The 12,272-nt window shown below is 37.5% G+C and overlaps 1 protein-coding gene across 6 annotated transcripts in view; it reads right to left on the minus strand.

Annotated features, from left to right (window-relative positions):
* Positions 1–5,007: 5,007 nt before the first annotated feature.
* The window catches only part of FNIP2 (folliculin interacting protein 2), a 49,828-nt gene continuing 42,563 nt past the window's right edge, over positions 5,008–12,272 (minus strand). For all 6 annotated transcript variants that reach the window (XM_079307537.1, XM_079307533.1, XM_079307535.1 and 3 more), the window contains 2 exons: positions 10,123–10,238; positions 5,008–8,904 (listed from right to left, as the gene is read on the minus strand). In XM_079307537.1, coding sequence (XP_079163663.1) covers positions 8,826–8,904; positions 10,123–10,238 — 195 coding nt within the window. In that variant the 3' untranslated portion in view covers positions 5,008–8,825. The remainder of the gene's footprint in view (positions 8,905–10,122; positions 10,239–12,272) is intronic.

Below are 12,272 nucleotides of genomic sequence, written 5' to 3' on the forward strand. Positions count from 1 at the left end.
CCTTTCACTCAGTAAAGCCATAACACTTGCTACAGTATTTCAGCCATATGCCTAATTCCAAGAAAAACTGCATTGTATCACTGTTCTCTATATTAAAATGGACAGATACAAGCATGCTGAATTACCACAGCACAGCATCATCACAGATACCTGCACACCAACCTGTATAAACTAGCTGTTTCTGCAAAGCAGTAAGTTAACATCTTGTACCATCCACAGGCTTGCCTGCAACACCCTCCCACTGCCTCAAACAAGAAACTCACTCAGAGACTTTGATCCTTCACTTCTGCCTTCATTTTTCTGAAAACTAGCACTTCCCTTGGGTGATTACTGACTCCTGCTATGTCTCCTTAAGTGTTGCTCAGCTGCTTGTCATGAGATTCTTTTTCCCACATAAGTCATGCATCTAAAGCAAAAAATAAAAGATGCATAACAGCAAAGAAAACAGGTGTTCAGAAATGCAAAATACATTTATTTGGCAGCATCCCTGTGGCAGACGCTTTAGCTAAACTAGCCTTATAGGCAGAATTGTACTTGTACACAGTATATAAGAACGAGCACACATTTTCTCTTTTTAAATTTCACAAAAGGTGTGTCTGAATGCTGGACACCATGTCTCTGACTCTTTAAAGCAGTTTCCAGGAAGGGAAAGGGAGGTGTGCAAATCCCCCAGCCCAGCTTGGCCAGTAGGACTGTTGGATGATGAAGTCATTAGTTGAGGACTCAGAGGATCAGACACTAACCTTTGACACAGTATCCCTGTGTACCTCTGGCCAGTTGCCCCATCCTTCTGTAATGAACAGTGGTAATTACTGGAATGCTGAGAAAACAAGCAGGAGCTGATATTATCATGAGCCACAGACACAGGGTGAAAATTCCCAACCTGCCACCAGTCAAGCTTAGTCAAGAATTAGGAATGGTTAATCAGTGTGGTTAACCCAGCATGGTACTGAGATAAAGATGTGTTAAGAGTAAGTAGAAACAGGTTTAGCAAAAGCAGAGATGATCTCACTACTACTGCAAAGTGCTGTGCAACACTGATGATGTGTGTCATCAGGATGCTCTGTGCTATACATCATCACAGAGTATGTAAAACTGCATCTAACTTGAGCAAGTCCAGCACACTGTAAAGTTCACAGTCATATTTCAACCTCAGCTACAACGCAAGCCAGCTCTTTGTGCACCAGTGTGCACTTCGGCAGCCAACCATCATCAAACTACTGGAATTGTCACACAGCAAAGGGCAGGCTGGTGACATTAACATCTTTGTTCTTTTTAGCACAGTTCCCAATTGTTAAGAAAAGAATGGCACTTAGCAACACTCAGCAACATGCAGCGAGACGAACTGCAGGTGCAGATTGCTGCTTGGATTCAGTGTGACAGCCATTCCGAGGGGGGTCTCCTTCAAGAGCTTTGCCTCCTGGGTGGGACCATTCAGCTCTTAGCCCTCCAACTAGACCAAGATCTAAAATCTTTTTTTTTTAAGGCTGACAGAGCAGTTGCTGGCCACAAAACAAACATGCCAATATAGCTTTGTATATTTAGAAGAGAGAAAACTAAAAGTGAAGCAAGGCAGGATGGAGCAAAGCCATCTTCCCTGTAAAGTTTAGTATGATCCCATGGATGAACTAGTTAGATTAGGTCCTTTGCAGCAATATAGTCTAAACATCACAAGGCTCAGGACAGGAAGTCTTGTGAAGACAAGAACAACATTCTCTAATTATCAGCTTGCCTACATATCAAGAGCATTGGCACTTGCACTTGGGAAGCCATCAGAGCTTATTTAATTCAAACATATAATAACACACTGCTACTCCTGCAGCCACTCCCAGCAGCCAGCAAATTACCTGCAAGACTCAGAATTTATTTAGCAACATTACAAATGGGCTTTGCATCTTTTGCTTGTGGTGTTCACCCACCCCTGAGCAACAGGAGAGACTACTGCATTCTTGTGGGAAGAAAATGGCACAAGGCAAACCAGAGGCAGCTGTCTATCTTTGGGGAGCAGCCATGGCTCAAGTGCAACACAAATGGTTTAAATACCAGAGGCCTGACAAACTCACCTGGAACACTGGTGGTTATGTCCCAGCTGTAGTGGCACAGCTCAGCCCATGGCTTTGGTAGTGGCAGCAGCCTGGCATCCAGAGGACCCTGCTCAACAAATTCTGGGGTTCAGTCACCCTTTCCACGTTAGGGACATCAGACTGTGACAGGAGACTGCCAGAAGTGTAATTGCAGTAACAAAAGGGCAAAGGCAAGAAGTTGGCTTTCCCTCAGTACTAATTCCATTTTTGTTTTATCCCCCCCCCCCACCCCTGCCACCAGGCAGCCTGCTCCCAATATTCCTGACCAATGATGCAGGCAGCCCAGGAACCTCTGCTTCCTAAATCAAATGTTAAGGCATAATTTCTCTATTATAAACAAACCTTTACAGAATTAAAGCACTTGCACTGTGACTGCACTGTCCTCACATGAGTCAGTCCCTTAAAGAGGGCAGGAGGAGCTGATGGGATAGTTTGGAAATTTGATTTTTAATTTCACATTGCTTTCAGAGCAGTTGTGTTTCAGGGTCAAAAAAGTTGCATGTTGTACAGAATGACACACTAGCTCAACAAAATACATTTGCCTATACTTTTTGAAGGTAATATGAACAGTTTTAGATTTTTACATTTTGAGGCTAACAAGGCTTGCACAGATCTTTAAAAGAAAGAAAAAAAAGTGATGTAATACTGTAGAAAATGAAAAATTTTGTGACACAAGAACACTCCTCAGGCTCATTTTATCTAGGGAAAAAGAGATGAGGTAGCAAAAGAGAACTAAAATGGCAACATTACAGACATTTTTGAAACAATTTTGTTATATGCAGAGCTGGAACTACCCCAGCTCTTGGCACTCTTATCAGAACACACAAACCCATCCTGGGGAGATCTCAAGCAGACCTAAGTATCAGTTTGTGTTTCCACATCCATGACCATTTCTCTGTCCATAGGAGAGGGAGCTTTATTCCTTGGTGAGAGACTCATTCCTCATGGAAGTCTGTCCTCTCTCAAACACAATTTGTCAGATCACAGTGGAATCTCTGTCGTAGCTCCAAATGGAAAAAAATCCAGTTTATGAGATTATATTCGAGTACTTGACTCTCATTCCTAAGCTCTTCAGCCGTCTGTTGACCTTCAGGATTTCAAGACAAAGTGCTACTCTACTTGTACTGCTTAAACTGTTTTAGCTTTGGGATTGTGCCAGACAGACAACTGACTGCAACTATTATAAGAGTAATTTTCCAGCATGTGGATTACTAGCATGTGTCCACTTAAGCTAATTTTATACAGGATCAGAAGCCTTACAGGTCACAGTCTCATGCTTTGTCACTTGGCTTCAAAATCCTGTTTTGTACATTTCATCCTGAGTGATCTCTTCAAAGGAGTAAGTACAGAAAACCAAAGGATATGGTGCACAGATGACCAGCAAAAAGCTTTGCTATATAACTTTTGCAAATAGAGAGAAATGTAAGGAGAAAGACTGGCAGAATTTTGGCAAAAGACTTCGTTACTTTGGAATATAATTCATGTTTACTGCTGCAGCCTTGGAACCATTTTTATATATGAGGAGAACTCTGTCAAATCTGTGATTTTTTTGCCACTTAGATAAGCGGGAAAATAGCTCAGCTGCTTGTTCACTATCAACATTTGTGTTATTTCTAGTCACATCTTCTGAACAAATCACAGAATCTGACTTGAGAATTTGAGGATTTTTCAAATCTAGGCATTATTTTTTCCTTAGCAGCTCTGAGTTCTAAAAGCTCTTTGGCCACCCTCTCAGCCATATCCTGTAAGAGCTCATTACTGCAGGTCTCCACCCTATCCCAGTGCTCGGCTATTTTATGTCTGCCAGCCTCTGCCTCTCCCTCTTCTTAACCTACCACCATCCTGAACTTTTGGATTCTGAGAGACTGGCTAAGTGCCCTTTAAAAAGAAATTCAAACAGCTGATATGATCAACAGCTTAACTACAATTTTTAAAGTAGTGAAAACAGAGCAGAGGAGTTTCATGGCTTTCATGAGGAGTTACAAGGCTTGGATGGAAAAAAACAGGTTAGTGAACTGCACAAATCACCAAGACAGTCCAATGGTTCACAAGTATCACAGAGGTCAGGGACTGAGGCAGTCTCACTCCCTTTCTGTTCCCAGCTGAGGTGTCCCATCTCTTCCCTCACCCCTTTGAGCCAAATTAACCATGTTAACCCAGCAGCACTTTTTCTTTTTTTGCAAATACTTCACCTACCACTAAGGGACTCAATGCACACAGAGCAAGGCACAGAATAAGCAGGTTACAGATACATCTAGTATGACGGGAGGAAAGAGCTGAAAGGTAAGTGAATTTTCTCTCCACGACCAAAGTCCTGGGCAAATCAGGACTAACTCAAAGAAGCACAAATACAGTTGATCATCTAATTTCTGGTTTTATTTCTAAATAAGGATTTTCTAAAAAGCTCCAGAATACTAAACAGAAAGTCAGGTCATGGAAGTCTTGGAATATCTGAGAGAAAGCGAAGACTTCTTTATTTGAAACTATATCAGATCAAATGTACTAACTGCTTAATAGTAACTAGTAGACATGAGGGGTCACTCACTCCTGCTCAACTGAGCAATTTTAAAAACTGGAGTTATCTAATAGCAACATATTTTACAGGCAGCTCAAATGCTTACGGAAAGCACTAAGTACCAGCCACTCACGTGCATGGAACCTCTACACCACCTATTCCAACAGTCACTGTCTTAGTTTTCCACTATTTTTGCCCATATTTTTCACATTGTAAGAGTTCTTGTTTACATGTAAGTGGGGTAAAGCTTCCAAGGATGAAAACAATCATTTTGTGCAGCCTTCCTGCTAGACACTTCTTGTAACACTTACTTTGCTAATGGGTTATCTTGTAGTCCATGCACTGTTAGACCTCAGATACAACAAAAGCTCAAAATTTTAAAAAGGAAGATACCAAATACCACTTCCATTAATTTTAGAAAGTTTATTGCACCAAATGCCGCAAAGAAATTGACCAAAATAATAGCATACATAAACAACTATAAGGAAAAAAACATGTAGTTTGACATTGGTATTCAGTCATTCCTAAAAAAGCCTATGTTCTCCAAACATGCAATAGCAACACACATTTTTCTACTATGGAAAACTTGCCATGTATGTCAAATTACCTCATTTGATCTGAACCCCCTTCCCTCCCTGCCCAAAAAAAAATTTAAAAATAATAAAATAAAAAGACCAAAAGGAAAATGTCTAGACTATATTTAGTAGTTCAGACTTGATTTTTATTTGGGTCCTTTTAATTTAAGTAGAAGTTATACCTGAAGAATAAGTGATCATTTTGCATAAACCTATATATACTAGAGTTTGATGCATCTGAAAAGTGGGTTTGACTTTACAGGTAAAGATGCCTATAATATGACATGGGAAAAAAAAAAAAAAATAAAATAAATAAAAAAAAAAATCAATCTATAGTTGAGGATGCCATCAGAAATGGAAATTACAGGATCAGTGTCTATTAGTTTTTTGGGGGGCAAAATAAACTCGTACAGATTAGTCCAGAGAGTACCTACTTCAATTAAAATGTTTAAGTCTCAGTATTGTTTGGTATTGTTAAAGAATTCATTTCAATTAAATTCTACAATTTAGCAGTTCATTCCTCCCCTATGTTTAGCCTTGCCTGAAAACAGCATACATTCTTTAAATTTCAGTGTGTAAACTGCATTATGTGGGATTTTGGAAAGACTGTGCACTCCCACCTAACCAACAAAGTATGTATTTAACTTTACAAAAAAACCTACATAATACTGATAAAAACAACTTTGGAATATTTGAAAATTAAGCTACATTATCAACTTTCAACACAGTTGTACATTCATATCACTTTTCATCCTATTAAAATAAAACCCGAAACATGCCCTAAAAATGTCTAAAAAACACATCTGTAAGTACTTACTGCCTGTCATGCCACACCAATTTACATAAACACCAAGATGCTACCAAAAACAAGTTAAAGACTTTAAGTCAAAAAAAAAAAAAAAGCCCTAGAAAGTGGTATCCTGTCAACTGAGGTAGTACATTTGGTGGAGAGGAAAACATGTAATTAGCTTTCATTAGTCTAAAGCCTTTTAAAAGTAATAAAGAGCTTCCATTTTGAATTTTCTTTCCCCCAAAACTAAAACTGTGAGAATAAAATAGTTCAACATGTAATTTCTGAAGAGCAGCAAAATGTTAGAGAAAGCAGCAAGAACTATAAAAGTTTTAGCCTGGGCTGAAGAAAATACAAATGCTTTTGACCATCAGCTCACATGCCACCATAAAGTTAACTGATGTCTTGCCCAAAGACTGATTTTTTTAAACAGTTGATGTGGTAAAATCAGGTCTATTACTGATTATGGTATTAATCTTGAAATCACTGAATGTCTGCACATCTCTGTCCTCTTAGTAAACTCTGTGATAACAAAAGCACATATTTATGTTAGCATTTATTTCCTTGAAGAACTGTCAGAGTCTGTTCAGATAAAAACCCCACTTTAAAAGAACTGGACTGACTTTTAATGATCTCAGCTACCATTTAAGAGTGACATGAAATAGAGAAAGTACATGAGGATTTCTGTATACACTCAGAGAAGCAGTTTCATAGTCTTACACATGCACACACACATTCTCCATCAAGAGGGTAGTTTAGGAATATGTGACTTGCTCTATGGTTCTTTGTTTTAACCTTGTGAAATAGAAAGTGGTAACTGCTAAAAGCCATATGCAGAGGTAAATTTACTTTCCAGCAGATAGGATTCATAGACCAAAGATATGAAAAGTTTGCTTAGCTATAAAGCAGGAGGAAAAAACCTGAACCATAGAAAGATTTTAGCCTTTTTAGGCAGAATACTAGGGATAAGTATGAAAATGCAATAAAAGAAACATTTGGAATGTCAGGTCAGAAAACCAGCATAGAAGGAACAGCTTCAGAAGTGTTGTATCAGAATATTAAGTATCCCTCTACATGGAAATAACCTCTTTTCACAATAGGCCAGTCTGCCTATTTCCCTCAAAAAGTAACACAAGGTTAATCAATACCCCCATCACATTTAAACAATTCACAATAAGCACATTTCATTATTTCAAATCATTGAAAGTTTACTGTAGAAAAGTCCAAACATCAAGGTAGTAGGAAATAAAAACACTTTTAATAAAAGTGTGTCCCTTCAGTGTTAAAAATGTCTAACCACCAACAAGGAGAACTCACAACTGGTGACCAGGAGTTTCTTATTAGAATTCACTATTTTCAAGCAATTGTCTTGCCAGAAATTTGCTTGCAAGACGACAATTTCAGACACCGTATTCACAGCGGCTCACAACAGAACAGTCCAACACTGAGCTTTCCATTTAAGAATGTTTTGATCCTTTTTTCTCTCCTCAGCCTGGTCCATAGTTTCATATCCAGCTTAACAGTGCTTTATGCAAAAAAAAAGTATTTTTTACATTCATTTTAATCAACCATGTGAAAACAGTGAAGTACAAAATTTTGTTTTGCTTTCTAGAAACACCAAAGGCCAGTATCAACTAGTGGAGAAATAGTTTCTGGTGTCAGAGTAGTTAACCTAGTAAGGAAAGGCACCTGGATGATAGCTCAAGATTTCTGTAGAATCAAAAAGGGCAATTGCAAACATTCAGAGTAATATCAAATATTGGGGTTTGTCCCCTACATTTCATTTTACTTCAAACAACGTTCCTCTTTTATTCCTACTCAGAGTGACAACTCGTAGCTGGAAAAAAGTAATACTTTTGACTAAAGGTTTGGTGGGGGTTGTTTGTTGTCTTATATTTCCCCAATACGATTGTCTTCAGTTTGTGCCAATTGTTTGGTGTATGTGCACATGGACACATGCTCACAGCACTGGCATCATTCAGAAGTTTTCCAAATTCATACTCCTTGGAGATAGCAATACTTGATGATACCAAGACAAGTTTAGTTCCCAGGACCACAGTCATACAGCAAATCAAGAGTTACTGAAGTTGCATCAGCAACAAATGTAAACTTGTAGCAGAAGTTCCATAAGGCTTTCCCACAAAATCCCTCTCTTGGAAGTCCATTCCACTTCGCTTGTAGCCATGGGCCCATTTGAATGCTTCCTCATTAAAAAGGAAGCAGACACAGCTCTCAATCTCTTGTACTTAAAGGGAAAAGTCACATCAACCTCACGCACACCTCCATTCCCACATGACATTTGGCTGCTGAATCCAGGTTCCTTGTTCTGAGCCCATCAATTCCACTATACAAAATCACATGTATGCTCTGCAAGAAAATCATGTCCCACCTAATACACTTTTGTACAGGAATGCTATATACAGAGTTTACAGCTCCTCCTCCTCCCCAGCAAAGAAAAATACACCACATCACACTCACAAGCATTACAAAATCCATTCTAACCCACTTGTTCTTTTAACTGGTACTTCATGGTTTTGAGCAGCGTTTTGGATGGCAGCACTCAATCTGCCACTTAGTGTTAACTTTTATCCTTTGAATAAAAATAAAATGCAAGGATGCAGTCTCTTGATTTAAGTCAGAAGTGAGATTGTAAGAAAAACCTGAATGCCTTTTGTGTTATGTAAACTGAAGTCCTCTGGTAAAATATCCGGTTGAAATCAGAATCAGAAGGTGGTAGAATGTAGTCATCACCTGCTTTCATCAGTGCTCCCCTTTACCAGTGTTTGGCACCTCTGTTCTTCATTCAACATTCCCATTTTCATAGTTGTACTTTAAGGGAATGACTATCCTGAGAATTTAATTTATAAGAGTATTTGAGCAACATATGGGGAATGAGTACTTGCTATAGCAGCCAACAAAGGCAAGTCATTGGATTCAATCCTAGAAATTAAAAAAAGAGAGACTTTAAAATAATATACAGTCACTTTTCACAAGAGATGATGATCAAGTATCACAAGATGATACTTTTCATCCACTTTAAAGAAACTGGAAGAGTCTTGCTATTAATAAGTTCATTGTTTAATTATTATTGACTGTCAATAATCATTTAACACCAGTAAAGGTATGTAAATAATGCTTAAAACCAAGAATTATATTAGCACTTAAATCATAAGATAGCAGTATTACATTCTGTACTATATAATCTTTTGTGGTTTAAATAAAAGATCTTTCATTTGCTAAACCAAAAGCCTTAGCTTGCATTCTTACCAGTGAGTAGGCACCAATAGGCACAGTTTAACAAAGTACTAAGTATCAGCCTATGGAAGATTATGCATTTCAGGTTTTGAATATAACTCAGTTCACTACATAGTAGCACTTTCCTACCAAAAACAACCAAGAGCTGAAATTATTAATTATGCAATAACAGTTCAAGAAACATCTCTCAAGTGCAGTGTTTAGTTTCCAACTATTTCCAAATGTGAAGCTGCTCAGAGGCCAAGATGTATGTACATATTTATATATATTTAACACACATGGAGAAAAATGTTTATTTTAGGGTTTCACTACTTACAGCTACATTTCTGCATATGAAATCTTGAACAGTGTGGAAAAAGATAAATTAGATTTAAACTACAGTGCTAAAAAACCTCTAGAAAGTGTATTTTCTTCTTCCTCCTTTTCTGCTGTCAGCAGGCAGATTCCTAAAGGTTATATGCCAATCAAGTACTATTATTAGAAGACAGCTGCTGAACAGGACACCAGCTTATTTTTGAGACTTTCTCATCCCTCAAGATACAAATGCACCCTTTTCATTCTAAAAATTCTGAAGTATTTGTTGGGATGAAGTTTCCATTAAGGAGATCACAATAGAAGAGTGCACATGAATGCATGGATAACTTCTTAAGGGACAAAATCCAAACTCTCTTAATTCTGGATATCTAAAAATTGCAAGTATTTTGTTGTTGCTGTATAAAAGTCTCCTCCTGATTTAAAGATAGCTCAGTAGAACCCATTTTTGCAACTTATTGGGCACTTGAAAAAGGAGTGTTAAATATGAAGCAAATCCTAGTGAGAACAAGCTGTCAACACTCAGATGAAAAGGAAAAATAACTGTCCCAGCTTTTGCCATTGCTTAAGACTGATACCTGCAATACTCACCCCAATACAATTCCTAGTTCTTTTACATGCACTCTTGTATGTCCTCGCAGATATTCTGAAAGCATTTTGCTTTTGAGATACATCTCTTGCAGTCTATCCTCAAGATGCATTATGCACTGAAAAAAACAGACCAAAAACCTCAGAACAGCTTTTGGAATTGCATGCAAATATTACAGAAATGTAAGCACATTGCTTTACCTTCTATCTTAGATAAACTTAGCCTCCACTCCAAAATCTAGAAGAGGCAATTGGATTTAATTATATATTGTTTATTAATTTTTATATTATTTATTATTATTTATTTTATATATTTAATTATTATAATTGTACTATAAATATTAAAAAGTTATACGACCCCACAAAGAGGAAAGCCCTCATAGAGCTGGGGCACTCCAGCTCTCTTGAACAGCAAGTTTGTTGCACAAACTGCACCTCTATTTCTGCTCAAGTCCACTGCCTTTCTGTTGACTTAAAACAGTTTTAATGAGGATCAAAACCACTCAAAATATCTTACTAAGAATTAAGGCACAATTCTTGGATTGAGATATCTTTGTTATAAGTCAGTACTATTTTTCTGAAAGACTTAATTTAGATAACAGTTTCTAAAATTATCATTCTAGCTCTAAGGCCCTAGTGCCATTCAATAAACTAAGACCCAAGATGGAAGGAACCAGTGCCTTATTCATCACAGAGTTAGTTACAAATCTTGCTGATTGCTTTTCAGTAGCAACTAAGTTAGAAATCCATTTTAGGCATTTGTTTCCATAACTAATACATATTTCTAGTTTAGTTGCTTAAACATTTGACTGAGTGCCAAAAGGTAATAGTTCAAGTTGAAATATCAGTTTAATCAAACCACTTTGCTTCCAGCAGTGGAATGCTAGAAATGCATATTATTTTTAAATACAGTCATGTGATTCACAGCAATTTATCATATACAAACTCCAAGAGAGCTGATAGATGAACTTTGCTTCAAGGAAACAGAGGGGTTATTCTGGCAAGACAAGGCCAGCAGGCAGCATGTCTTCACAAGCTGAATAGCTAGGAAGTCTTATCAGGTATTTTGTTCTAGGACAAAGGTACATTCAATTTGATATATTCCTCCTTTTCACAGGGATAACCACTTCAAAAAAGTTAAATTAGTTCAGTTCTCTGAAATCAGGAGATGAAAGCAGGAAGCACATGGAGAACTTCACATTATCAAACATATAATCATCCAGCAGGCACAGACAGCAATTAGAAACAGTGGCAGCAAATTGCTTCAGGCCATCATCCCATGTACTGGAGTTGAATGAAAAACCTAAGTATTAGAAGTGAGACCTGGTGAGACCAGTTTTGTTAATTAAAAAACTAATGGGGAAAAAAGACTCAGGCTTGTAGGTAGCCTAATATGCATTTTTCTGATCATCTGGAGTATTATTAAGATGTTTAATTATTCTTTCATTGAGTCTTAATAATGGAAAATAAAGAGGCATTTAAAAAACATTCTACATGGTAGTAAAGTTAAGTCATTGCCACCAATGGAGGAAAGGCAGAAAGTTTTTGACAATAGTTTGATCAATTCACTTTAAGAAAATTTTTACTCGAGTCATTATAACCACTTCTGATTCTGGCCAAAAGGGAAGCAAGCACTCTTATCTTTTCCATGATAGGTAACCTTCATGCAAAAAGCCTATGAGCACTTTCTCAGTGGTTCAGGGGGGACATGCAGCTGATTCACAAAGTAACAGTTCAATCTGTTTCAATTCCAGCATTTGTGTTCAGGGTTATGGATTTTTTTTTATTTTAAGTTATGAGGGAGCAAGTAAGGAAGAGTCCCCTATTATTTTAAAAGAAAGGCTGTTTATATCATATGGTTTATTCCTTCTGAATACCATCAAAGAATTAAAAGACATTTCTCGCTCCAAGCTTGGTACACTAACACATCTTGTTCAGCGACAAGTTTTTTCTTTTCCTTATATTAGCTTCCTCTGCAGTTTTCTCATTGACCAAATGGAAAAAATGTCAAGTAACTTCTAAAAATAGAAGAGTAGTTTAAACTGAGTTTAAAGGTGCAGGTAAAACTTTTGGCATATTCCTGAAATGCTGCAGTTGCAATCAGCACTTTTCTATCACCAGTGCATACTGCAAAACTCTCTGCAGCACAACTA

The sequence above is a fragment of the Erithacus rubecula genome (assembly GCF_903797595.1).
Source record: "Erithacus rubecula genome assembly, chromosome: 5".
NCBI lineage: Eukaryota > Metazoa > Chordata > Aves > Passeriformes > Muscicapidae > Erithacus > Erithacus rubecula.